The sequence below is a fragment of the Alexandromys fortis genome, unplaced genomic scaffold (assembly GCF_014885135.2).
Source record: "Alexandromys fortis isolate MF-2015 unplaced genomic scaffold, M_Fortis_MF-2015_v1.1 scaffold_57, whole genome shotgun sequence".
In the NCBI taxonomy this organism is placed as follows: domain Eukaryota; kingdom Metazoa; phylum Chordata; class Mammalia; order Rodentia; family Cricetidae; genus Alexandromys; species Alexandromys fortis.
In genome coordinates, this window is record NW_026067941.1 from 5972199 (window position 1) to 5998460 (window position 26262).

The window sequence follows — 26262 nt, forward strand, 5'->3', positions numbered from 1 at the left end:
TATATCATTATTACAAAAGAGATTGTGCAAAGCTCATATCTCACATAGCCAGCTAATCGAGAAACCCGTCTATGCCTCAGCTGTGGCTAATACCAGGCTGTCTGCCACTGACCTCCAGGAAGCCTAGTCCCATGGGACACGTGGCTCCTGTCCGGCATAATGACATATGTCATGTCACCCAGACGACACTGGAGTTGGTGTGGCACTGATAGAGTTTAAAAAATAATAGCTAAAAGTGTTCCAGACACTTAACTATGTGCCAGGAGCTCTGACCATGCTTTGTACTTCACACACTATCTAATGTAATCCTCATATTACAAAGCCAATGCCACTTAGGCCCTCTGACCGATAAAAAACATAAGGAGATTGAGCACATTGCTCCAGATGAAGGCTGCAGAGTCCCTGAACTGAGATGGGAGCCCACGTTGTTTTATGTCCAGACTTCAGACTCTGCACGCTGTTTTGGGAATACCGCTCAAATCACGTTTCTGAAGCTACAATATGAAGGGCAATCTGGAGTGGAGAGATGGAATACTGAAGGAGGCAGTCCTCTTCAGTTTCTTTTAGCACCATGATCTTCCAATCATGACAGCACAGAATTGGGAATTGTTACGTGGGCTATAAAATGATATATTATAGGATGTCCTTTTTTAACACGAACTTAAAATCCATTTCTCTTTTCCCTCCACTTCTCCTCTTTATCACATAAGTTCCCTGGGGAGACCTATAAGGCGGTGAAAATGGCCATTGATGAGGGATACCGGCACCTCGACGGGGCCTACATCTACCACAATGAACATGAAGTTGGTGAGGCCATCAGAGAAAAGATAGCAGAAGGGAAGGTGAAGAGAGAAGAGATTTTCTACTGCGGAAAGGTGAGTCATTTCTTTCTATGTAGATATGGTGAACATGGCCTAGGGTTGGAGCCCTCCTCTAGCATGCACAGAACCTAGACATGATCTCAAATATTGGAACACAATAAAAGAAAGAAGAGGAGTGGGGAAAAGGGGAGGAGAAAATGGGCAAATTATCGTTTGAAATCCTTTAATTTGCTGAAAAACATACCTGTGTATGCATGCATATCAATTAAGCCCAATAAAGCACACATACTGAAATACAACCATAAGTGAACAGAAAGGCTATGTCTAACTGAGTTTGTGGAAAGGCTGGTCACTTTGTGTAGCACGAGTTCTAATAGGTTTTAGTAATAAAAGCCCAGAGTCAGATATTGGGGGAAATGCTGAGAGATCAGAGAGTCGAAGGAACCAAAGCACAACCACCTTACCTCTCAACTTCTCATCTGAAAAAGAGATAGAGTTCCTGTCTCCTCCCGCCTTATCACTTCCTCTCTCCGCCCAGCCATATCACTCACTTCCTGTCTGTCTGCACAGGCCTCCAGACCTCTCTGGTTAGCTAGTGGCTAACTCCACCCTCTGATCTTCAGGCAAACTTTATTTGTACAAACAAGATATAACCACAGCCTTGGTCCCTTAAGATCTCTTTCCACTGCAGCGCAGCCAACACCCAAGGGCAGCGTGTGGTGGAGGGTGAATGCACAGACTTTGCTGCTTGGTTTTTGTTGCAGTTTGTATAAGAATGATCTCCATAGGCTCATATGTTTGCATGTTTAGTCCCCAGTTGGTAGACTGTTTGGAAGGATTAGGAGGGGTAGCCTTGTTGGAGAAGGGGCGTACGTGTTGAAGGAAATGTGTCGCTAGGGGTGAGCTTTGAGATTTCAAAAGCCCAAGCTAAGCCCAGTACTGTGTCTGCTTACTGTCTGTAGATCACATAAAGCTCTCAGCTACTGCTCCAGTGTCTTGTCTGTCTACTTGCCAGGATGATGATTTGAAACTGCAAGCAAGCCTCTAATTAAATGCTTTCTTTTGTAAGAGTTGTCTTGGTCATGGTGTCCTTGTCAGCAATAGAATAGTGACTAAGACAATTGCTCAGGCCATAAAACATTCGCTACTGCAACATAATACAAGAGAATATATAGAGCAGCTAGCTGCTTGACCCAGCTGGGAAGTTTTAGCATTTCCAGACCTTGGTTTCCCTCTTTAAGGTGGGAATCATAAAGCCAAGCATTTCATAAACTTATAAATTAGCATTTACAAAGCACTTAAATGGTACCTAGCAAAAAACTAACATTTTACATCTTTGTTGAGCAAAAGAATGTTAAAGAGGTCCTGTGATTTCATCTATTCAGGAGGCTGAAGCAGGAGGATCATAGCTCAGTGCCTGCCTGGACTACAGGTAGAGTTCAAAGACAGCCTAAATAACTTAATGAAGCATGATTAATAAAACTCAGAGAGGGAAATTGAGCTTAAACCTGAAGGTCAGAAAAGCAAAGCAGTCAGCCACTGGCTCTTACCTCTACCTCAGTCCGAAATGGTGATCCTGTCTCCAGGAATCTCAGAATGAGACTGAAACTGAGAGCTGTCTCCTCCCGTTTTATATTCCTCTCTAGTTCTAGGATTAAAGGTGTGCACCATTACGGCCTGGTTTCTATGGCAAGCTAGTGTGGCTGCTGGGATTAAAGGTGTGTGGTCTATAAGGCTGGCCAGTGTGGCTGTTTTACTTTTCTGATCCTCAGGCAAGTTTTATTTATCCAAATGCCAGTGAAATGCCACTGCAACTTAACAAGCCTTCATCTCCATAGTTAAAAAGGAATTCGGCTGTAGCTCAGTGGTAGAGTGTTTACCTAGGACGCATGAGGTCCTGGGTTCAATCCCCAATATCACAGAAAGAAAAGGAAAAGTGAATTAAAATGGAAAACAGGATTTCACTTGGATGGGAAGACAGTGATGATGCCAGTGGACCCTGCAGGAGTAACAGAAGCATTTTTTCTACTATCCTCTCTCCCCTTTACTTTTCTCTAATCTATGCTCCCTCCCCACCATCACTAGGGTTTGAACCCAGGGCCTTGTGCATGCAAGGCGGCACTGACTCACCAAGCTACATTCCCACCTTTTAAGTGGTATATGTGTATGTATATGTTGGTGTATGTGCAGGTGTGTGTAGTGTGTGTATGCGCATGCCAGAAGCCAACTTCAGCTGTCATTCCTCAACAGTCACCCATCTTGTTTTTTGAGGTAGGGTCTTACTGAGACCTGGGGACCACTGATTAGGTGAGGCTGGCTTCCAGCAAGTCACAGGGATCTACTTATCTCTGCCTCTCTAGTGCTGTGATTATGCATAGCCTTTGTGCATGCGCTACCAACACTGGCTTGAATTCTGGTCCTCATACTTGTATGTCAAGCCCTATACTAACTGAACTACCTCATCAGCCCATTCCCCTGACCCCCGCCCCGACCAACTAACTCCTCTTTAACCTTTAGTTTGAGACAAAGTCTTGCCAAATTGTCTAGTCTGGTCTAGAACTCACTTTGTACCCTTTTGCCACAGCCTCCCAAGTAGCTGACATTACAGGTGTGTGCCATTATGTTTGTTTGTTTTTCTGTGCTTTCAAGACAGGAATGAACCTGGGAGCCTAACTTTCCAGTTTTATTTCCTGTCATAGATAGGGTTTTAAAAGTCAATCCTCTCCCCTACCCTTCCACCAAAAAGCCTTGAAGCAAAATTTATGCTATAAGAAAATGTACTAATGTATGTAATTACCACTCTTTGTTTTCTGCTTTGGCATGAGAACCTGACCTTCTGTGTGTAGCATCTAACATTTTGTTCATGGAGTGAAGCCTTAGCAAGAATTGGCAGGATTGCCCTGGGGTGTGAGACCACATGGGATTGAAGAAGAGGAGTGACATAGTGGTGTCGAGAGTCCCGCCAACTCTTCCTGTGCTCAGGTGTGAGAGGAGCAGATGACATGTGCATGAGGGATTCACTATGAGAAGGTAGAAATATGTAGATATTACCTCACTGTGCTCCTCAACTTTCTTTCCAGCTGTGGGCTACAGATCACACCCCCGAAATGGTCCGCCCAGCCCTGGAAAGGACGCTGAAGGTCCTCCAGCTAGACTACGTGGACCTTTATATCATTGAGATACCCATGGCCTTTAAGGTAAGCTCGGGTATCTGCCTACAGCTTCGAGCGCTATTCCTTATTGCTCTTTCTTTAGGAGCACAGACTGCTACCGTGTTTGCGACCGTAGATGGGAGGATGCCGGTCTTGCCTGATACAACCCCAACAAATAATGCTAACAGGTTTGGGCCCAAGTTTCTTAACTGCGAGAGAACCGCTCCAGCTGGGTTCAGGTCCTAAAGAGGAGGTGTGCAGCTAGCCAGGTGAAGTGAAGGGGGTGCGGGTCACACAGCTGAGCGTGATTCAGGATGACTGCATTTGTTGAAATAAGGCTTTATCTTTTATACTCCATAGTTTAGCCACAGGCAAGACTGAAAACAGGCTCAATGATTCAAGGAAAAATCATTATAGCCACTGACTTCATTACAGCATTCTTGCTGAGACAGACCTGATAAGTTTAGCAAGTGTCTAAATGCCATTGTTCTCAAATGTTCAGTAAATCCACCAAGTGCCCTCTTACACCAATGGAAGAGCCACAGGTTCCTCCTGTCAGAAATGAGGAAATCGACTCCCTTTAGCAAGCAGGAACTGTCCTCAAGCTCCCGAGGGAACGGAGGCTCTCGTCCAAATGCCTGACTTTGGGAAAGGACTTCTGGGGACCAGACACTCAACTACAATTTAAGAACAATTTTCATTTCTCAAGGGACATACCACAGAAACACTGAGCTGTTCCCTAATGTGTCCCTTTGTGACTTAGTCTTACTAGATGGATCTGCGCCCCTCAGAAGCTCCCAAAACGGAAGGTCCTGATGGCTCACTTTTTTCCCGTGTAAGGCACCATTCTGATTTCCCCACACTTACTGACTTCTTGCTGTCAATGGCCTCAGACTCTGGATCTGGACTATGCACCTTTCAACCTTAGGGTCAGGTGTATCTGGTCAATAAATCTCTAACTTTCCTGTTCCTGATGTAATCAGGAGGGCACCATGACCAGAGTCATTGTGCTATATGGGTCCATGGTGGTATGGTTGGTTTTTTTTCCAAATAATTATTTTAGTTAAAGAGGCTGACATCTTATACATTTTCATCCTTCAAAGCCCACACAAAATCTCCGAAAGGAAAAGGCAGAAGGGAACTCCCATAAGACATGGTGAAAATCAGCAAAATTAAAGTAATAAGGTCCTGGAGAATTGTGGTCTGCAATGTAGAAATACCGGAACCCTGTCAAGCAGCAATGGTCACCATGTGGTCCACACCACTTAACTCACTGCAGTTTCTATTATACATGTTTTTTTTTAGTTTTACATAAGATTTATATTGATTTTTTAAAAAAAATATTTTACACACCAACCACAGATTCCTTTCCCCTGCTCCCCTCTCCCCCCCTATACAGTCCTCCTCTGGCTCTATTCAGATAAGACCTCCCATGAGAATCAACAAAGCGTGGCACGACAGGTTGAGGCAGCACCAAACTCTTCCCCTCTGCATCAAGGCTGAACTAGGCATCCCACTGTAGCCAGCTCATTCACCAGGGACAGACCCCAGCCCTGCTGCCAGGAGCCCCCAAACAGACCAAGCCACACAACCATCACCCAGAGGCAGAGGGCCCAGGTCACAATTATAGTAGTTTTTTCATCAAACTAACATTGTGCTCTACACTTTAACCAGTTTCTAGAAATATCCATTGTATAACCCATGGCCATAAAAATGTATTCACACATGTATTATATGCAACAAAAAAAAATTCTTACCTCCTGGCCCCTCCAACAAGAGAAAACCAAAAGAGGGGGCAGATTTGAGAAGCCAAACACAAGGCAGAGTATCAAGATGTCATTTATTCCTCTAGTTCAAGTATAGTCCTTTCTGGAAATTTCTTCACCTATAAGCACACTGTTTATTTAACACACCGACTGTTAATCTCACCACCATAGTTTAAAGCAAATTTGAAGCAAGCTGTATTTAAATACTGGCCAGGTGGATGGGGTCTAGCCAGGTCCATACCCAGGTTCCTGGGAAATGCCCCAGAACCACAATTTGCAGTGGCTTAAGAAGGAAAAACCACAATTCATTGCATTTCCCATCAGGTCCAATCAGGGGCAAGCATACATCCTTGCCTGCCGTACCTCCAGCCTGTGAGCCTCTGGTTCATATGTGATCAAACACATTGGTGCAGATGGGGCAAACAAACCGTGGCTTGTTATCTCCCATAAACAACAGCTCCAGCATTTCAGGAACTATCTGTCCTTGGACAAGGGGCTTTCGGATCAGAGACATTTTTGTTTCACGGCTTGTTAGGCATAGTCATTAAAACTTAAAATGTATCTTTGGCTCTCACATGATATACACGGTTGCTGAGTAACAAATGATTTAAATTTTAATTGAGAAACAGATTAAGAAGAAGAACTGGGCATTAGAGCTATAGGTCAAGGATTATGAATGCTTGTTCTTGCAAAGTACCTGAGTTTGGTTCCTAGCACCTATATCCAGAGGCTTACAACCACCTGTGACTCCATGGCCAGGGCACCTGGTACCCTCTTCCGGCCTCCTTGGGCTCATACACTCCTGAGTCCATATATACACACAAATAAAATAAAATACAACTTTTTTTTCTTTTTTAATTTCTTTGGCTTTTTTTTTTTTTTTTTTTTTTTTTGAGACAGGGTTTCTCTGTGTAGGCCTGACTGTCCTAGAACTTGCTCTGTAGACCAGACTGGCCTCAAATTCAGAGATTCTACTGCCTCTGCCCCCGAGTGCTGGGATTAAAGGCGTGTGCCACCACCATGCCCAGCAAAAAGAAATCTTTTTAAAACAGAGAAAACCGGTTAGTTATCCACTGAGTAAATAAGATGGCACAGCCCCAAAGAACAAACATTGTGTCACAGAGTCTAAAGTGGTTTAAACAATCAGTCATGCTGCCCAGGTTCTGCTTCACTGAGACTCTCCTCTGAGGCCAAAGCCAGAGAGGGACTTTGAGAAAGTTTCCCTTTGGAATGGAGGTATGGACTTGGTGACTTTGCAACAGCATTGGTAATCATAGGCTTTTGGTCAGATGAGGATTTGACAAGACCATATAGCTTAAGTTTGATAGGCTCTCAGTAAATTTACATTTGGTCAGCTCCATGAGGAATGAAAACAAGAACTCTCACAGGGTCAGTGTGTCTGTATCTAGTCGCGGAGGCTGTTTCCACCTGGGAGTGCAGCAACCTCCTTGTTCTTCTCATCAGGTCATCCCTCAGCTAGAGGCCTCCATCTTGGCCTCTGGCTCAACGATAACACATTCCCTGGTCTGTTGGCCTCCCCCTGGATGGTACACCATTGTTGAGCCAGGCATCGGTGACCAAAGGCCTTACATTCCGAGAACTAGGCTTCCTCAGACCCAGCTGCAAAGCAAGTTCAAGACACACGAGACACTGGCCTGCTATAGTACTGTGACACCCAGGGCACCCTGAGGTGCAGTTTCCATTACTTGTGCAAGTCAGGGAGGGAAAGAATATTTACAAAAGGAAGCAATTGTATCTCTCACGGATAGGCCTGAGGGGACAGCGGCAACATAGCATTGATGGCAAGCTCAATTTGCACAAGCCTGCTATAAGCACATCTGCAGCTGGGAAACTTCAAGATGCTGTGTTTTATTCCCCGGGGACAATACCCCAAGCAGAGCTAAAACCTCATAGGACACTCTGTTTTAAGAAGAACTACACACGATCATGGTCCAGGTTATTCCAGAACGTTCCTCCTGATCTCAGGCTGCTGCAGTCTCTCTACATTCTGCAATTATTCTTGAGAACCCCGAGTGGGAAGGAGGGCCTCGCTGAGTCAGCCACTGCCATTTAGTGAGGCCCTATACCAGTTTAACTTCCCACTGCTTCTTAACCTCCCTGTTTTGGGCGGCACTGACTTTGCTAACGCCACAAGGCTCATCTATGACCTTCTGCCATCTTCCATTGTATCCAAAAGCAGAAAGACTCAGCTTTCACAAAAGCTCATTTTGGTGTTCATCTTAAAAGCCTAACCGCAAATGAATGCATTTATCTTTTTGAGAGCACTCCACAGAAGGTTGTTAAAAAGGCCAAAAAAAGCCACTGCTGTCCCAGTAATTCTCCCAAGTCTTAAGCCACAACAATGGGTAAAGTGTTTTTTTTTTTTTTTTCCAAAGAACGCCTTATAAAGGCGAGATGCTAGAAGGAAGAATTTAGGAACAAATTGAAGAATAAAATGGATATTGTGCTGTGGCTTCATCGCCTTCTTCGAATGTTTCGTGTGGTTATGACAATATCTGAGATTGAGTGGTCAAAGTGAACAAAAGTTTGTTGCCTCTGGAAAATGGAGGCTGAGAAGCCGAAGGTGAGATTGCTGTGCATGTACTTGGATCTACAGGGTAGAAGGGAAGAATCAGTTCCCACGCTGTCCTCTGATCTTCACAGAAATGCCGTGGATTGGGTACATATACATACACACAAATTTTTTAATTAAAAATGTAATTAAGCAAGTTGGTGGTGATGCACATCTTTAGTTCCAGCACTTGGCAGGCAGAGACAGGCAGATCTGTGAGTTCAAGGCCAGCCTGGTTTACAGGAGTTTCAGAACAGACAGGACTACACAGAGAAACCCTATCTCAAAACAACAACAACAACAAGTCATTATAAGATTAAAAAAAGAACAGAGCCACTGGCAGGGCTGGAGTCTTATCTGTGCCTAGGACCTAGCAGTTGTTCTAGCCAGCTTTCCCATCTTTCTTTTTTTAGTGTATTAAATTCTTTTGTTTAGAGGATTTCATATATGAGTACACTATAGTTGCATTATTTCTACCTCTAACTCCACCCATATCCCCTATCTACCCGTTCTCAAATTCATGATCTCATCATTCATATGTGTGTGTACAGACAATGTATATATATATTACATAATATGTATATATGTATATATTAATTTGTATGTATATATATTCCTCTGTGTGTGCAGGCTATATATGTATATATTCATTCATGTATGTATACATTTCTGTGTTTGTGTATTTGTAAAACCTACTGAGTCCAATTATTACTGCCTTTACTTGCATGAGTTTTGGGATGACCACTTAGGATTGTGAGCTCATCACTAAACAAACAAACAAAAAGCTGGTTCTTCTCCCTCAGTAGTCACTACCTTCCGATAGCTCTTCATCTACTGGTAGGGACTTGGGAAATCTTCCTCCACCCATGTCAGAGTGTTGACTGGTCTGGTCTTGGCAGATCTTCTACAGAGAACTATACTTTTTCTTAGCTGAAGAATTTCTCTGTAACTGGAGGTTTCTCTCCTGCCAGCAAGTACCCAAATAACCACTCTGAGGCTTAATATTAATTACAAACTGTTTGGTCTATTAGCTCAGGCTTATTATTAACTAGCTCTTATATCTTAAGTTAACCCATTTCTATTATTCTATATTTTACCACAAGGTTTGTGGCTTGTTACCTCACATTTGTTTCCCTGGTGGCTGCTAGTATCTCCCTGAATCTACCTCCTTTCTCCCTGTCTCTCTGCTTGGATTTCCCACTGGCTCCATTCTGCCTGGCTATTGGCCAAATTGGTTTCTTTATTAGCCAATGTTAATAAGATATATTTACAGCATACTGAAGGGCATCCCACATCATCATCCCTTTCCTGTCTAATTAAAAAGGAAGGTTTTTAACTTTAACATAGTAAAATTACATATAACAAAACAGTTATCAAGCAAGAATTACAGTTACAATATTTAGTCTATTTGTATTTGACAAAATTAAAAAAATATTACATTATCTAATTTATTTCTGTGAGTCTAAAGTGTCATATCTACTTTATCTTTTATCATAACTAATAATAACTAACAGTGCCCACTATCTGGCATGGATCCACATAAGACCTAAAAGAGCTTTTTTTTTTTTTTTTTTTTTTTTTTTTAAAAAAAAGAGGGTTTCGAAACCCAAAAAAACTGGAATCACGCACAGCTTCTTGGTAGCCACATTTTTTTTCAGATAGTCTCTGTTTGCTGGTGGCAGCAGATGTGTGACTCCTTTAAGAGACAGCTTCCTTGATCATGCTGGCAACACAGACAACTTTTTCAAGAGTCCTGCTATGGCTCACTTGAGTGGAGTTTGTGAGCAACGTGTTACAAGCTGCTTGGTGGTGGCATGGACCCACTGCATCCCTAGAGCTAGAGTGGTGGGCATGACTCCCAGAGCTGGTGGTGAACATGCCTCCGCCATGTTGGAAGTCAAATGGGGTGGAGTCAACAGCCAAAGCCACAGCATTGGTCCTAGCCATGCCCACTTAACATTTTAAAATCTCTCCTGGTCAAAAAATGATTACAGATACACAATAAAGCTAGATTTAGACAAAAATAAAACCCTAAACAGGTCACAGTGTGTTTTAAAAAAATGTGTGTAGGCTTGAAAGAGAGAGAGAGGAGAAGGGATAGAGATAGGTCCTGCTTTTGTTTCCACAGAAGGTGAGAAACCATGAATTCCTTCCAGGCTATTATGATTTGATCTAGCAAGACCCCCCTGAGAGGCCTCCATGTGAGTGATGGCCCAGGTGATCTAACGTCCAGAACAGTTTCAAGGCAACTGGCTGAAACTATGTAGCCTTACTGACTACTACAGACAAGATTTAACCATAGTTCTAAATTTTCTCAGAATCTCCAAAGATTACCAGTACCCCCAATCAGCAGGAAGTAGTATAGAAAACTACACCCAAATTCCCAAAATATTGTTTGTAAATATTTGTTTTCATTTAAAGGGGGTCAGTTATAAATGATTAATGGAATGGTCATAATCAATCTCTTTCTAAAGAGAAAAGGAGGATACAATATAGAAATGATGAAAAATATAGATTATTAAATCTATTTTAATCCAAAAAACAACTGTTAATCTCAAAATACTTTATATTGGTGTGGATTTTGGTTTACTAATACAAATTTAAGGTCAATTTTGTTATACATATTTCTACTCTTGTTTAAGGCATTGCATTTTTGCAGCTCTTTTAAAATGGAATGTATAGTTAAAATACAAATATAAATAGATGATGGAATATTTTTTAAATATTTTCTAAATATTGTTACTGTAATTCTTGCTTGATAACTGTTTTGTTATATGTGATTTTACTAAGTTAAAGTTAAAACCTTACTTTTTAATTAGACAAAAAAGGGGAGATGATGCCCTTCTCTATGCTGGGAATATGTCTTATTACCATTGGTTAATAAAGAAACTGATTTAGCCAATAGCCAGACAAAATGAAGCCAAACAGGAAATCTAAACAGAAAGACAGGGAGAAAGGAGACAGAGTCAGGGAGACACCAGCAGCTGCCAGGGAAGCAAGATGTAAGGTAACAAGCCATGAGTCTTTTGGTAAAATTCAGAATAATAGAAATGAATTAATTTCAGATGTAAGAGCTAGTTATTAATAAACCTGAGCTAATAGACCAAACATTTTGTAATTAATATTAAGCCTCAGAGTGATTATTCAGGAACTGGTGGGTAAGAGAGAAAGTTCCAGTTACATTTCTCCTCTCTCTGCATCCTGATTGGTTTTTTTTTTTTTCAGAGAGTAAGAACCTTGTTGCCTTAAACTTCAGATAGAATAGATTGCCAGAACACTGACACAGAATGTCCTCAGGCTCAGCAACCATTCTTTCCTCAATAGCCCACATGGCTACTGTCAAAGACTGGGAAATTATTCTATTTTGGGAAGTAATATGCCAAGTGCACTGGACAAATGAGACTACCCGGAGAGCACCACAAAAGAGACTGTATTAGCTACATTATACTAATTATGTGTCAAGGCCAAGAGGTCCTTGCACACACCAATAAGCTCTGGAGAATCTAGGAAAGGGTCAGCATGCAGACTCGTCTCTTCAGGGAAGGAGATGTTTACCTGTCTTCCTCCTGGCATGCCAGGAAAGGATGCCATCTACAACCTGGTGATCCTTTGCTATCCATAGAGCTGGGCTTCACCCGTATCCCCAGAATTTATGTTTCATTTATCCCAGACCCTTCCCCCCTAAATATTGAGCATTGCTTCTGAATCAACAGAACCCATCTTTATAGAAGAAGCCAGACATTCTTCGTAAAGAGTTTCAATGTGAACATTTCTTAACTTTATTGCAACGTTGGACTGAGTTTATTGCCACCAGAAATTTTTTTTTCTAAAATTGTTCTGTGATTAAATATGGCTGGTGTCAGACTCCAAGAAATTTGTCTTAGCACTGGCTAAGTCAGGTTGAACTGAGTTTCATTCTTACCTCACCCAGATCAATTCCCTTCCTGTTGTGACACTCAAAGGGACCCCCCACAATTATAAAATATATTCTGTGACTGAATAGCTATATATCATGTTATTAATAAGATATCATAATGCATACTATGTATATAATTTTCTGAAAATATAATATGTCCTATATGATATCACAACATTATATAGACATATAACATTTCAAGTATATAAATTGGTAAGCTTGATTTGCAGGGCCATGGTATATTGGGATGCTGACAACCTCTTAAATTATATACTTTTAATTCTTAGATATTAATAAATATTTTGCATTTTACAGCCTGGAAAGGAGTTATATCCTAAAGATGAAAACGGTCAATGGATATACCACAAAACAGATCTGTGCGCCACTTGGGAGGTGAGTTCATGTGGGCATCTGTTGTAAAAGGTGAGCATCTATTGTAAAAGGTCTACATTTTTACTTATGATTTCTATCAGTGCTGCACAAGTCTGGATAGCGAATGCCTTTACATTCAATAATACATGACAGATTTTCTAGCCACACATGCAGATGTAAACCTCCACCTGTAGGTGCTCTGTGTGTGTGTGGTGTGTGTGGTATGTGGTGTGTGCATGTGTGTGCATGTGTGTGGTGTTTGTGTTGTGTGTGGTATGTGTGAAGTATGGTGTGCATGTGTGTGCATGTGTGTGATGTTTGTGTTGTGTGTGGTATGTGTGAAGTATGGTGTGCAAGTGTGTGCATGTGTGTGGTGTTTATGGTGTGTGTGTGTGTGGTGTGTGTGATTTGTGGTATGTGTGTGTATGCACGTGTGTGGTATATGTGGGGTGTGGGGTGTATGTGTGTGTGTGTGGTGTGTGCTTGCACACATATGCCGTGGAGGTCAAGGCCTATTTTCTGGGACCATGTGTGTCCTGGAGATTGTACTCATGCCTGGTAGTAAGCGCCTTCATCCACTGAGCCAAGCCAGCCACCGTTCATGGAGAAAAGTTCTGAATTTTTCTTCTTGAAGACAGTAATTTCCAGAAATGGAAAGAGAAATACAGAGATCGTGTTCTACTAAAATAGCACTTTAAAGCAAAATGGTATAGCGCACTAGTTTAAAACCGAGTTTTAAAAATTAATGTGATATCTAAAATAAATGAACTCAAAATAGCCCATTTCCATTTCTGGGCCAGCTACTGGCTCTTTCCCTGGGAGTCCAGGAGTGAAGAAGTAGAGGAACATAAGAAAATTATTATGAACATATTTAGGGAAGGGATGCACTATGCTGATCTGGGGATGGGTTAGTGCAGAAGCCTCGCGCTGAAGCAAGCATTTCCTCCACCAGCACCTCACCTGCCTCCATCTGCACCTCACCCACCTCCCCTGCCAAGAGAGCAAGGATGAGTAAGGATCCTGTCTACTTCCTCCTAGAGGTCACAGCTAAGGGTCCAAACCATACAGCTCTCTAGAAGATTTTTGATACCTGGAGCCTATATCCCTATATCCAAAAGGCCAAATACTGACTTTATTGTTGTGATGAGCGTGGGCGTCTGGCACTCCTTTCTAAGAGGCTGCCAGGGAAAAGAAAATGAGTTCATGACCCCAAAGTAGCAAGATGTTTGCATCAGAAGAAATCTTATCACCGTGATATATCCCAAGATAAACGGAATAGAGAACCAAGAAGCTTTGTGTCAAAAGGCATTAAAAAGAAAAATCAGCTACATCAATAATACGGGTGCAAACAAGCAAAAACACTAACAAGGAAACATTTAAAAACTCTAAGAAAAATGAGAATATATATTAGAAACAGCCAATAATTAGAAAGAGTATAAAATTTAAGTATCAGAATGAGGAAATCCCCTAGTATGAAGAAGTGGGGGGAGGCAGAAAATACTTCAATATGAAAGGAAAAGTTAAGCAATAGAAAGAATAAAATTGAACTTCCTGGCTAAGAGGAAGTAGATAAAATGGCAGTATTTGAAGATAAAAAGATGCTGAGTAGCAGCTCATAGTGTATAAAAGAGGAAGAAAGAAGCCTGTGTCTGCAGGGTGCTGGGAATGGGTCTGGGTTCTCAAGAAAATTACCACATAATCTGAGATATTCAGCAATGCAGAAAATTTTCCTTCTGCAGAGGGGTGTGCTGATGTTAAGCCAAGTAAGCAGTCATACAACTTCATCCACAACTCAAAGGGCCCTGTACCTCATCTGATGGACTCGGTCAGGCCCAGCCTCACACTTTTATGTGATTCGCTGATTTAAATCTTAGGGAACAATTGATAAGCAGAATGCAACCTTACACAGAATGTAACCTTGAACCCATGTTTTGATTTCAGGAAAATGCTGACCTGGGAAGAGATTTTTGCTAAATGATATTTTTTATGGTTGTCTTTAAAAATAGTATTTCCCTTGTCTTACTTTACCCTCTAATAGAAAAGGTAACACATTTCTTTCGTATTTCTCACAATGGTTATAATGAGATCTCAGAATATCAAGAAAAATACTTAGAAAAAAATTAAACCTTCCAGAATATAGTAAATACAGCAGTAAAGGGAAAAACTAGAATAATAAAAAGTAATCAAGGGGCTGGAGAGATGGCTCAGCGGTTAAGAGCATTGCCTGCTCTTCCAAAGGTACTGAGTTCAATTCCCAGCAACCACATGGTGGCTCACAACCATCTGTAATGAGGTCTGGTGCCCTCTTCTGGCCTGCAGGCATACACACAGACAGAATATTGTATACATAATAAATAAATATTTTAAAAAATAAAAAATAAAAAGTAATTAGTTGAAAAGAAGGCAGGAAAAGGGGGAAATAAACAGATGAAAAAAAAGTAAATGCCCATCTGGAAATCTTAGTGATATCAATAATCATAGAATATGTGTAGCATAAGCTCCTCAATGAAAAGATAGTTTGCCAAATGCAAAATTGAAGGCCCATTACATAGTGTATATGTGTATTTTTGTATATATATATATATACATATATAGATAGATAGATTTGCATATAAAACACAATTTTAAGTAAAAAGACAGAAGTATGTCAATAGACAGAAACTGTAAAAAAATATATATATATCGTTAACTTTAATCCAAAGAAATTTGGGTGGCTATTTCAACTTCTGAAAATAAGTTTTGGCATGATGCCTACACTTAAAGAACATAAAAGAGGAAGAGGGCCATCCATGTTTATGATTAAAGATTTCAAAGCCTCTTACTAATTAAGACAATATCTATACATAAAATCTGTAGGATTTATGAGATTCGTGCACAACCTTATGACATACTTACATTCACAGAACACTCCAGCAAAATACAGCAGAGGAACAGGAGAGATGGCTCAGTGATTAAGAGTACTTGTTCCTCTTGCTGAGGACCCAGATTTGGACACCAGCACCCACATGGCTCCTAATGACTGTCTATAACTCCTATTCTAGAAGATCTGATGCTCTCTTCTGGCCTCTGTGTCACTGCACACAATGCAATGCTCAAACATATATGCCCCCCCACACGCACATATATATTCATAAATAAAAGTGAGTGTTGTGGAATATTATATAACTGAACAAAGATGTGATACATTTGTTTCTGCTACAGAATACTGCTTTAACTGTGCAAAGGATGTGTTACATTGTGTTTATGCTGCATTTGCTTAATTTTGTAAAGATGTGTTGCTGCTTCACCTTGCCTGCCTAAGGCACCTGATTGGTCTAATAAAAAGCTGAATGACCAATAGCTAGACCAGAAAAAGAATATGCGGAGCTGAGAAATAGAGAGAGAGAGAGAGAGAGAGAGAGAGAGAGAGAGAGAGAGAGAGAGAGAATAAGTAAGAGAAGAAATCTAGGTTTGCATGAGAAGAAGATAAAAAGGATAAGAGAACACCAAAGAAGGAGTGGGACACGCCAGGCAGCCTCCAGCCAGAAAACATGAGAAGCAGTGAAAGTAAGATATACAGAAGAAAAGAAATATAAAAAGCCCTGAGGCAAAGGGTAGATAAAGAGAAACAGGTTAACTCAAGTTAAAAGAGCTAGCCAGAAACAAGCCTAAACTAAGCCAAATATTTATAACTAATAATACGTTTCCATGTCATGGTTTGGGAGCTGGTTAGTGCCGCCCCTCCCCCATAAAAAATCTGGTAGCCTGGTACAAATAAGTCTTTAAAAAAAAAGGAACATAAAACACACATAAACAGAATGCCACCTTTCTAGTCCCAGTGGAAACCGACACAATGTTTTCTCATCCACAAAGCATTTTTGTGTCTTTAAGTATCCCAGTTATGCAAACTGTGTGATCTTATTAAGCTGGAATGAAAGCTGAAACCAAGAACAAAAAGATGCCTGAGAAAACATCAAATATTTAGAAACAGAGAAACCCATATAAATAATTCATAAGACAAAAAGGAAATAAATCAACTATATGCAATCCATATACTAGCCTCAAGCAATTAGAAATTGGATCTTTGAAAAGGTGATATTAAATATTTATATAGAAATTTGATAAAACATCCATAAAATTTTAACATTAAAAACTATAGTGTATAACTAAAAGAAATCAAAGATCTAAATGAGTGGAGAAATATAACACATCTCTTAATAGTCAATATATTTTGATGTTAATTCTCTCCAAACTCATCTACAGACTTGATACAATCCTTGTGAAAAACTCACTGAAATAAAAAACTATTGCTAAAGTTTATATGGAAATACAAATATCTATAATTCCCCAAAGAACTTAGAAAAAAAGAAAGGGAGTAGATATGATGATGAAGCTAAACATATATGTGTGTATATATGAAATTTTCAAAGAATAATTTCTTAATGATTTTTTTTGTTTCTGCATGACCATGTGCTGTGTGAATGGGTGACTGCAGAGGCCAGAAGAGGGCTGGGGTTACAAGCAACTGTGAGTTGTGAGACGTGGGTCCTGGGGAGTGATTTTAGGTCTTCCAGGAGCCATCTCTCGAGCCCTATCAAAACATAAACTTAAAAATACTAACTAGAAAAAGACGAGGAAGGAGTTACAATAAACTTAGAATTGTTACATAATTATGGAAATTGTATAGTGCTGCATTAACACAACACCTCTATCAGATCTGGGAACGCTGAAGTTGATCCATAAAATAGAATGTCCAAGTTGGAATAGGAAAATACGGCACCTTGATGCGGGAGAGATTGCCTTGCCAAGGGTGTGCTGAAACCAGCTCACACCAGCTTGTAAACTCTGACTTTGCAAATCTCTTTCTAGTTCCACAGTCAGGGATATCACTCAGCTAGCATGAATACAGCCTGGTGGTAAAGTGACACCACAGGAATTAACAGATGCCATAAATCGGGTTGTTACTGTTTTTCTTGTCTTGTATAGCCAGATGTAACACATCTATTGGCATTCCACTGAAGGTGTTTAGAAATGTGCAGGGTAAATTATTTCACTAGCATGTGCATATATTAGAAGTTGTCAAAATACATTGTCTTTGCTTGAGTGTTTATATGTATCTCTTTGAGAGTGATAGGTGTGCACTGTGCACATTCCTTCTCCCTTCCTGAGAGCGCCTTTGTTGACTGTTGCCATCACCCTACAGGCCCTGGAAGCTTGCAAGGATGCTGGCTTGGTGAAATCCCTTGGGGTATCTAATTTTAACCGCAGGCAGCTGGAGGTCATCTTGAACAAGCCAGGACTCAAGTACAAGCCAGTCACCAACCAGGTACAACAGAGCGGCTGGCTCTCACTGTGTGTGGAGAGGCACCCAGTAGAATTTTTAATAACTACATTTGATTATAGGCTTTAATTTTGTTCTCTGCTCTATAATGGAACCGCACAGGTGGAGTGCCACCCCTATTTCACCCAACCAAAACTCTTGAAATTTTGCCAGCAGCATGACATTGTTGTTGTCGCACACAGCCCTTTGGGGACCTGCCGGAACCCAATGTGGTAAGTAATGCTGTATTCTCTTCAAGAAGTCTTCCCTTCTATGTGGATAGGACACACAACCAGAGGGAATTAGCTAAGCAGAAGGATTCTGGCTGTGGGATCTTCAAGAAATGGCCTTTTCAAGCCAAGATCATGAAAACTCACCATATCTTCCTCACTGAAAGGTTACCCGTTGACCGTATTAAACGTATGGTGTTTCCTGTTGCTGCCTGATCTGTAAGAAACTCAGGTGAAGTGTCGTTAGACAGAGTCTTCATGACTGTGTTCTGAGAACTTGTAAGCTGTTGAATTCAGTACACAGTGGCAATACCTTTGAGGGAATCCAAGGAGCTTTAGGAAAATGTCTACCCTGATAGCAAGAGTTGAGCTACTTTCTTCTACTTCCGTCTTTTTTGCCTTTCCCTCTGTGTCTGCTTCAGACCAAGCTTCCTGTAAAATTCTTGATCCCACATCCACATTATGAAGAGAGCTTGGTGTGTGTGTGTGTGTGTGTGTGTGTAGGCACGTGCATGCACACACATGTATGTATAGACATATATATGTGTATATTATTTGTCCTCTGCATCAGCTCACCTGCCTTTCCTGATCTTCTCATGCTAAATACTACGCTTCATTCCATAATTCACTATGGGTGACTTGAGTGTCCTGGCAGTGACCAAGTTACTGGGGACAACAGTAGAGTGACTGATGAACTCTAGCCTCTTGTCTGTTTTCTTCCCCCAAGGGTGAATGTATCATCCCCATCCTTGTTAAATGACGAGCTTTTAAACTCACTGGGGAAAAAGCACAACAAGACAGCAGCTCAAATTGGGTTACGTTTCAACATCCAGCGAGGAGTGGTTGTCATTCCCAAAAGCTTTAATCTCAAAAGGATCATAGAAAACTTTCAGGTAAGAGAATGACCTTTGGAAATGAGGGAAGATGGCAGTTTGTGCTCTCGTTCCTGGAGAATGTTCTTGGAAACTGTGATGACCTACATCTAGTAGCTCCTTCATGTCATCTGTCTCACATTCCCCCCTTCTAAGTGTCCATCACATCAAACACTCCTCTGTCTGTCTAACTCCCATCAACAGACAGACTTCTGATGTTGGAAACTTAAAGCCAATGTAGACTCATTTTCTCTGGCCATTTCCAGTGCTCTCTTTTTGTTTTCCATCAGCCTCTTAAAAGGGAAATCTGCTCTCAGCTCACTGCCCCTATTACCTTAGACCCATTAAAACTGGGATTATCCCCTGTAGACTGTATGAGGCAGCTTTTCTCTGGGTCACGGGGGACTTTTGCATGAGTAACTTCAGTACTTCGTTCTCCGTCCTTGTGGGTTAGAGATTTCAGACCCATTTCTTCTTGTTGGCATTCTCTCCTTCTGGGAACATTTACTCTGATGGGAACCTCTGACATGTAGGCTTTGAGAACAATGGCAAGAGTTTGATTTGTCGGTTTCTGTTTTTGATAGGGTCACCTGCAGTCCATGCTGACCTCAAACCTCTATCTACCTAAGGATGACTTTGAACTCTTGATTCTTTTACTTTCACCTTATAAATTCTGAGATTATAGACACGATTACCTGGCAGTTAAGAATTTAATTTCATAGTATGACGTCTCCATTCACATAAGATAGTTTGTGCCATGAAATTAAAAAAAAAAAGACCACATTGAACAAGGAAAATTGTTAGAAGCAACATAGGAAGGGAGAATTTTGAAGTTTATCTTAAAGTTAAAAACCAAAATTTATAAAAATACATGGACTTGTTTGATCCACAGTAAAATGTAAGTTCCAGTTGCCTACACGCACCAAATCCTGGAAGAAACAGAATCAGTGCTGGCTTTTTAAGAGATATTTAATGAATTTATGTCACGTACAGCCCAGAATCCTATATTTCATAGAGACTTTTATAGAATGATTTTAAAGAGAATAAATTTCATCTGAAGGGGAATTTTAATCTTGGCTGTGCTTTCCATATGTGTGTATGGGTGTGGGTATGCATATACGTGTGTGTGTGTATGCCGTTGTAGAATTTTAAACTTGTCCTTGTCCTTATTTGGGAAATGTTGTGCCCACAATTAAAATAAATCTTCAGATCGTCTCTCATTATTGATGTCATGAAATCTGTGTCCTTACAAGCCTGCTTGCATCTGTCACTAGGATCCATGGCAGAGCCATGGAGTAGAGACTGGTCTGTTGTGAACAGAGAAAATCTGTGGAAGGACTCCTTTTGAGCTAATAGTTTGTTGGGACTGGGTTTTCGTAATCCAACTTTTAAATTTTTTTTGTAGATTTTTTTATCCTATTTACATGTATCAGGGTTTGGTTTTTTTTTTTTTGCCTGCCTGCATGTATGTATGTATGTATGTTTGTTTGTATTTATGTGCACTATCTACATGCCGGTACCTGCAGAGGCCAGAAGAGGCTGTCATATCCCCTAGAATTGGAATTATGGGTGCTTGTGAGCCACCATGTGGGAACTGGGACTAGAACCTGGATCCTCTGCAAGAGCAACAAGTGCTCTAAAAACCACTGAACCATCTCTCCAACACCCTGTAACTCAATCCTTTAGTTCCTTCAATATCTGGATAATAAATAATCAAAGAAAGGAGTTCTCTGAAAAGAATACTTGGAAATGATCCATGGAGGAGCAATTAAGTAAGTGTATTTAATATAGTCTGTAACAAGTAGATGAGTAAGTATGAGGTAACCTCTATACGTCCATAGAACAGATCGCAAGGACCAGTAGTATATAAGGAAGGTAGTGATGCTGCACTTTATCCTAACACGTTTAGTACCTGGAAAGATAACTGAAGTCGGGTAGTGAGTGAAGAGAAACCGCCCCCTTCTCATCCCATACATGGCCATTATCTTAAGTACCTATTTACAGAGCATAGATTTACATACTACTCACATGATTAAAAATTACAAGTTTTAAACAGATTAAATATTAAAAATTAAAGTGAAAATAAAATATTAAATGCTAATATAGAATAATTATAAAATGAGAATATAAGCAAAGTATGCAATCTAGGAAAAAAATGCCAGGCAGTGGTGGTACACATCTTTAGTCCCAGCACTTGGGAGTCAGAGGCAGGTGGAACTCTGGGTTCAAGGCCAGTTCACTGTCTACAGTGTGAGTTCCAGGTTAGCCAAGACTACATAAAGAAACTGTCTCAAAAAAAAAAAAAAACCAAACAACAAACAAACAAAAAAAGACAAGTGAATCTCTGAGGACAGCCAGGGCTTCATTGAGAAACCCTGTGTTAACCAAAATAAAGAAATAAATACATAAAGAAATAAATAATGACTAACAACCTAAGTCCAGTCCCCAGAGGCCACATGGTGGAAGGAGAAAACCAATTCCTGCAAGTTATCTTCTGACCTCCACATGTGAGCCTTGACACACGTGTACCGACACATATGCATACACACACTAGATGAATAAGTGTGGTAAATAGAGAAAGGAAATGATTGCAACAGAAACTGAAAAGAACTGTTTAAAATGATGAGAGAAGCTGAAATAATGGAAGACACTCGTGATCCCCACACTCAGGAGGCTGAAGCAGGAGGATTGTGAGGCAGAGACCAGCCTGAGAGACCTAGCAAGTCCCTAACCAGCTTGAGCTGCAAAGCAAGACCATGTCTCAAAAAATTATTATTATTACTAAAAGAATAAGCAGATTTAAAGACTAGGAAATACTTTTTCAGTATGTGAGATGGCAATAGTCTAGAATAATAGCATCCAATATTTTATGTGAAAAAATAAGAATTCTTCACACACGGAACAATAGGTGTTTTAAATGCACACTGTTCAGTAAGTCTGAGTGATCCCAAGCAGAGCTGCCTCCAAGACAATGGTCAGAGCAGAAGGCCAAGCTGTCCCCCTATCCTCGGCTCTGCTGTACCCCACATGCACAATTTCAGAGGTGCTGGTTCTCCTACAGAGAGCCCCACCTGAGGGGCACCCTCACTGTCTTCACTCCCTGGTTCCCAGCTTGACCCATCATCACAATGTCCTGTCTTCTCTTTCTGCTGTTTCAGATCTTTGACTTTTCTCTCACTGAAGAAGAAATGAAGGACATTGAAGCCTTGAATAAAAATGTCCGCTTTGTGGAGCTGCTCATGTAAGTGTCCCGGGACCACTACTCAGGTAGTGCTTGTCACGTGATAACCAAGAAGGCTCCTGTGCCCCCTTACCCAAGCCCATAGATCACCAAAGTGAGGGATAAGCAGTGTTTTCTGAATAGTAGACATACCTGGGTCTTAGCTAAGGCACGATGTGGAGACAAGGAGAGTTAACCCTTTATGCTACACCTGTTACAGCCAAAACACAAATTCTGAAAGAATATTGTTTACTTCTGACGAAAAATCAAAGCTATACGCAAATTAGAGCAAATTTATTTTTAAAAAATTCTGGAAGAGGCCTGCTCCTATAGTGTAGAAGGAATATCAGGTCGTGAGCACAAGCCTGAAGTTTTAGTCAAATACTTTGTTGTCTGTAAAATTTAGGGCTTTGGGACTGGAAATATGGCTCAGTGGTTAGCAACACTGCTGCTCTTCTGAGGACCTGGTTCAGTTCTCAGCACCCTTAGCACACAGCTCATAATCACCAATAACTTCAGTTCCAAGGGATCCAAATCCCTCTCCTGGCCTGCAAAGGTACCTACGTGCATATGCTGCACATAAACTTACACATACACACATACACATAAATAAAACTAAATAAATAAGCTGAGTGTGATGGCACATACCTTAAATTCCAGCCCTCAGGAGACATGGGGATCTCTGTGAGTTCAAGGCTAGCTAGGGCTACCTAATGAGCTCCAGGCCAGCCAGGGCTACATACTGAAGACCCTGTCTTCAAAAATAAATGCATAAACAAATAGGAGCTGGAGATATGGCTCAGTGGCTAAGAGTACTGGTTGCTCTTCCAGAGGACCTGGGCTCAATTCCCAGCATCCACATAGTGGCTTATAATCATCTGTGACTCCATTTCTCAGGATTCTGATACCCTCTTCTGGAACTAGGTATACACACGGTACACAGGCATAGACGAAGTGAAAACACCTGTACACATAAAAAAATTATAAAATAAATCTTTTAAAAATGAGCTAGCTATCTAAGCTATGTCTATCAGCTACCTTATCTATGAGACTTTTGCACACCATGTAACGATGTTGTCAAGCTCAGCCAAGACACCAAAGTAACCCTCTGTTACCTAAACATTGTAGGTCTTTTAAACTAAAACTGGTGTGGTTTACACACAGATAGTCAAATGTGTATATGTATGCACACATTTTTTTGGTTACTCATCGTTTCCCATTTACTCTTTCTGATTTCTCAAATCATATTGGCCATCACTTTCTTTATTTGATCTTCTCCTTAGCACCCATTAAGATAATGCATAGAGTTGGAACACAATTGATCTCGCTACTTTTCATAAGTCAGAAAGTATCCTGGATGGCCTGGTATTGATTTTTTGAATGGCTGTGATAAAACAACTCCTTAATGTGAATTTCCAAGGGAGAACACTGCTTAGTCTATAAAGATACCACCCAGCCTCAAAACACAGTAAGAAAACACAAATACACATGGCAGTTTGCTGGAAACTAAGCTATAAGTTAATCAATAACTCTTGAAGATATGTTAGTCTACTTAAAAAATATCATTAAGTTCAGAAGAGATAATAATATGGACTGAATCTACCATCCTATTGATTTTCTTTTACTAACAGCATTGTTTGATTCACATTTGAAATAGTTAATACCAGTTTCAGCAATACTAGGGGGAATATGACTCATTTTGGCAGAAAAACAATTAGAAAATCAACAAAGTGATACAAGGTTAAGCTCCATTAACTTTTTAAAAATGTGTCTTTGAAAGGTCCTGGGCTATGATTTTTCCCTGATGCTATTTTGTTGACCTCTGATATTGAAGAGCCCTGTTTGTTTTATATTTTCGTGGTAGCTGCAGAGAGCTAAATCTTGATTATGTTCCATTACAGAAATACACGGCACTCCTGACTATTATAGGTATTCTCGCCTTTGTTATTTAAGAGGTAGGGTCATCATCATCATCATCATTATCATCATCATCATCATGTTCATTATTACAAACAGTATGAGATAGGTCCATCATCATTATTATAAATAGTAACAGAATTTAAGTGCAGGCAGACAAGACTCTCATCTTGCTTTGTTCTGGTGAAATAATGTAGCTGCAACTAACCTTTCCTGGCCTGTTGGGTGTGTGTTCACATCATGGTAAGGTGCTGCCTTAGGAGATGAGAAGGAAACACAGGGAACAAAAGGTAAAGGACTAGAAACAGAAGGGGGAAGAGAATGACCCTCTCAAAGGATGTTGGCAACCCAGCTGTTCCACCATTAGAGTAAATTGTCTTCCTCTTGGGGGATTGTCTTGGCAGGTGGAAGAACCATCCTGAATACCCATTTTCTGATGAATACTGAACACGGACAGTTCTTCAAAACAGTTTTTTTCCCTTCATTCAGGATCTTGAGCTGGGTAATCTTCCTCTCCAAATATGGAAATAAATGGGGTCTGGCTATCCTCAGATGAAGCTGAATAAAACACACCATGCTTAACTTTTGTGTAGTATGAACTCAAAAAGGCTCTGATGAAGAAGAAAAAAAGATTTAAATCTGCCTGAATAGTTCTTTGAAAATGCTTTTCTAATATTTTTAGATCAATGTCTTCTAGGTTTTGATGGAGAACATTAAACTTTACTCCAAAAGTGGCATATAAGAGCAAAGTCTGACTCATGAATATGAAACTATCATAGGAAGTCTGCATTGCTTAGCCTTTAGCAGGACAACAAAGAAGTTTGAATCTGGCATGATTCCAGGTGCTGACCATGATCTTGACCTTGTTTGGGTTATTGGTTACAAGATGACACACCCAAGATAGAAATCCACATGCAAATAATGATTAATGCACCTTGAGTAGAGAGAGAACCAGAAGTCTAGAAAAGTCTTAAAGAAAAAACATATAGCAGGTTGGGCGAGGGCTGTTGGGCTCTACTGGAGTGCTTACCTGGCATGTTGGAGACCCCGGTGAGGGCAGGAATGGGAATGATCAGCAAAGCCATAATGATTTTGTTTTCTCCTTTGTTCCCACCTAGTATGCCCAATCAGCTTTTCCTATGCTTGAAGGATAGAAAGTACTGATTCTTTCTTAAATTCTTTCTAGCTCAGGGTTATGGAGAGTTGAGACTAGGTTCCATGTAGTCCAAGTTGCCCACAGACATGCTGTGCATCCAATACTGGACTTTAATTCTGAACCCCTGGTCTCTATTACATTTTTAAGGGCCTGAGCCACCACATGACTGGAAAGGCATACTGTACTCTAAATCATTCTTGCCCATACTCATCAAGAAAATCATTATGTAAGGTGGCTAGAAACAACCAACAGATACAAATCGAGCTTTTTGTCATTAAATGGCCTAGAGATGGTGATTTTAAATGAATGAAGTTTTAAAGGAGGAGTTGAGAAATATTAGAAGATACGGTTTTTAAAAACTACTTTTACAAGGGCTTAAGAATATATTGGGGTAGCTCTCTGAATTTTGATGAAGTTGCAAGTTCTAAAAGAACATGAATAATTTTATTATATGTAAATTTTTGAGAAGCAAATTAAATAATTACAACTGTACCTATTTTTAATTTAACTAGAAAAATATAACATATTTGTTTATATTAGATCACTTTCAATGGGTAGAATTCTTCAAATATCATATTCTTCCAATAACAATAGATAAAATTAAATTGCCCAAAGAAAAACATTTTTGACAAATTATGAGTTAAAAATGTGATTTCATGAACCACTTTTTTCAATGTTAATGTCAACAATGCTGTTCTGTGGAAAATATTTTATCTACAATAATTAATAAAGTATGATGATTTGCTCTACTACATGATCTCTGTTCTGTTTCTAAGGTTGGAGGAATCATCTTCATCCAAGTAAACTGAAAAGGGCCTGAGGTTGAGTTTTTACTGTGCCTAAGTGGCTAATCAGACCAAGACTCAAAGCTTGGGTGGATTTTCCTGGTTGGCAGTACTATAGATAAATTGTCATACATGATTACAAGGGGCAATTAAGCAATATCTGTGAAATTTTACTGGAAAAAAA

General features: G+C 40.2%; 1 protein-coding gene and 1 long non-coding RNA gene across 2 annotated transcripts in view; both read left to right on the forward strand.

The window, feature by feature from the left end:
* The window catches only part of Akr1d1 (aldo-keto reductase family 1 member D1), a 36148-nt gene extending 10106 nt beyond the window's left edge, over positions 1-26042 (forward strand). Inside the window, exons 2-9 of the mRNA XM_050148042.1 lie at positions 711-875; positions 3902-4018; positions 12543-12620; positions 17782-17904; positions 18022-18131; positions 18856-19021; positions 22159-22241; positions 24542-26042. Of these exons, the coding sequence (XP_050003999.1) occupies positions 711-875; positions 3902-4018; positions 12543-12620; positions 17782-17904; positions 18022-18131; positions 18856-19021; positions 22159-22241; positions 24542-24584 (885 nt within the window). The 3' untranslated portion in view covers positions 24585-26042. The remainder of the gene's footprint in view (positions 1-710; positions 876-3901; positions 4019-12542; positions 12621-17781; positions 17905-18021; positions 18132-18855; positions 19022-22158; positions 22242-24541) is intronic.
* The window catches only part of LOC126505265 (uncharacterized), a 420992-nt gene that overhangs the window by 390641 nt on the left and 4089 nt on the right, over positions 1-26262 (forward strand). The gene's annotated exons all lie outside the window — the stretch shown is intronic.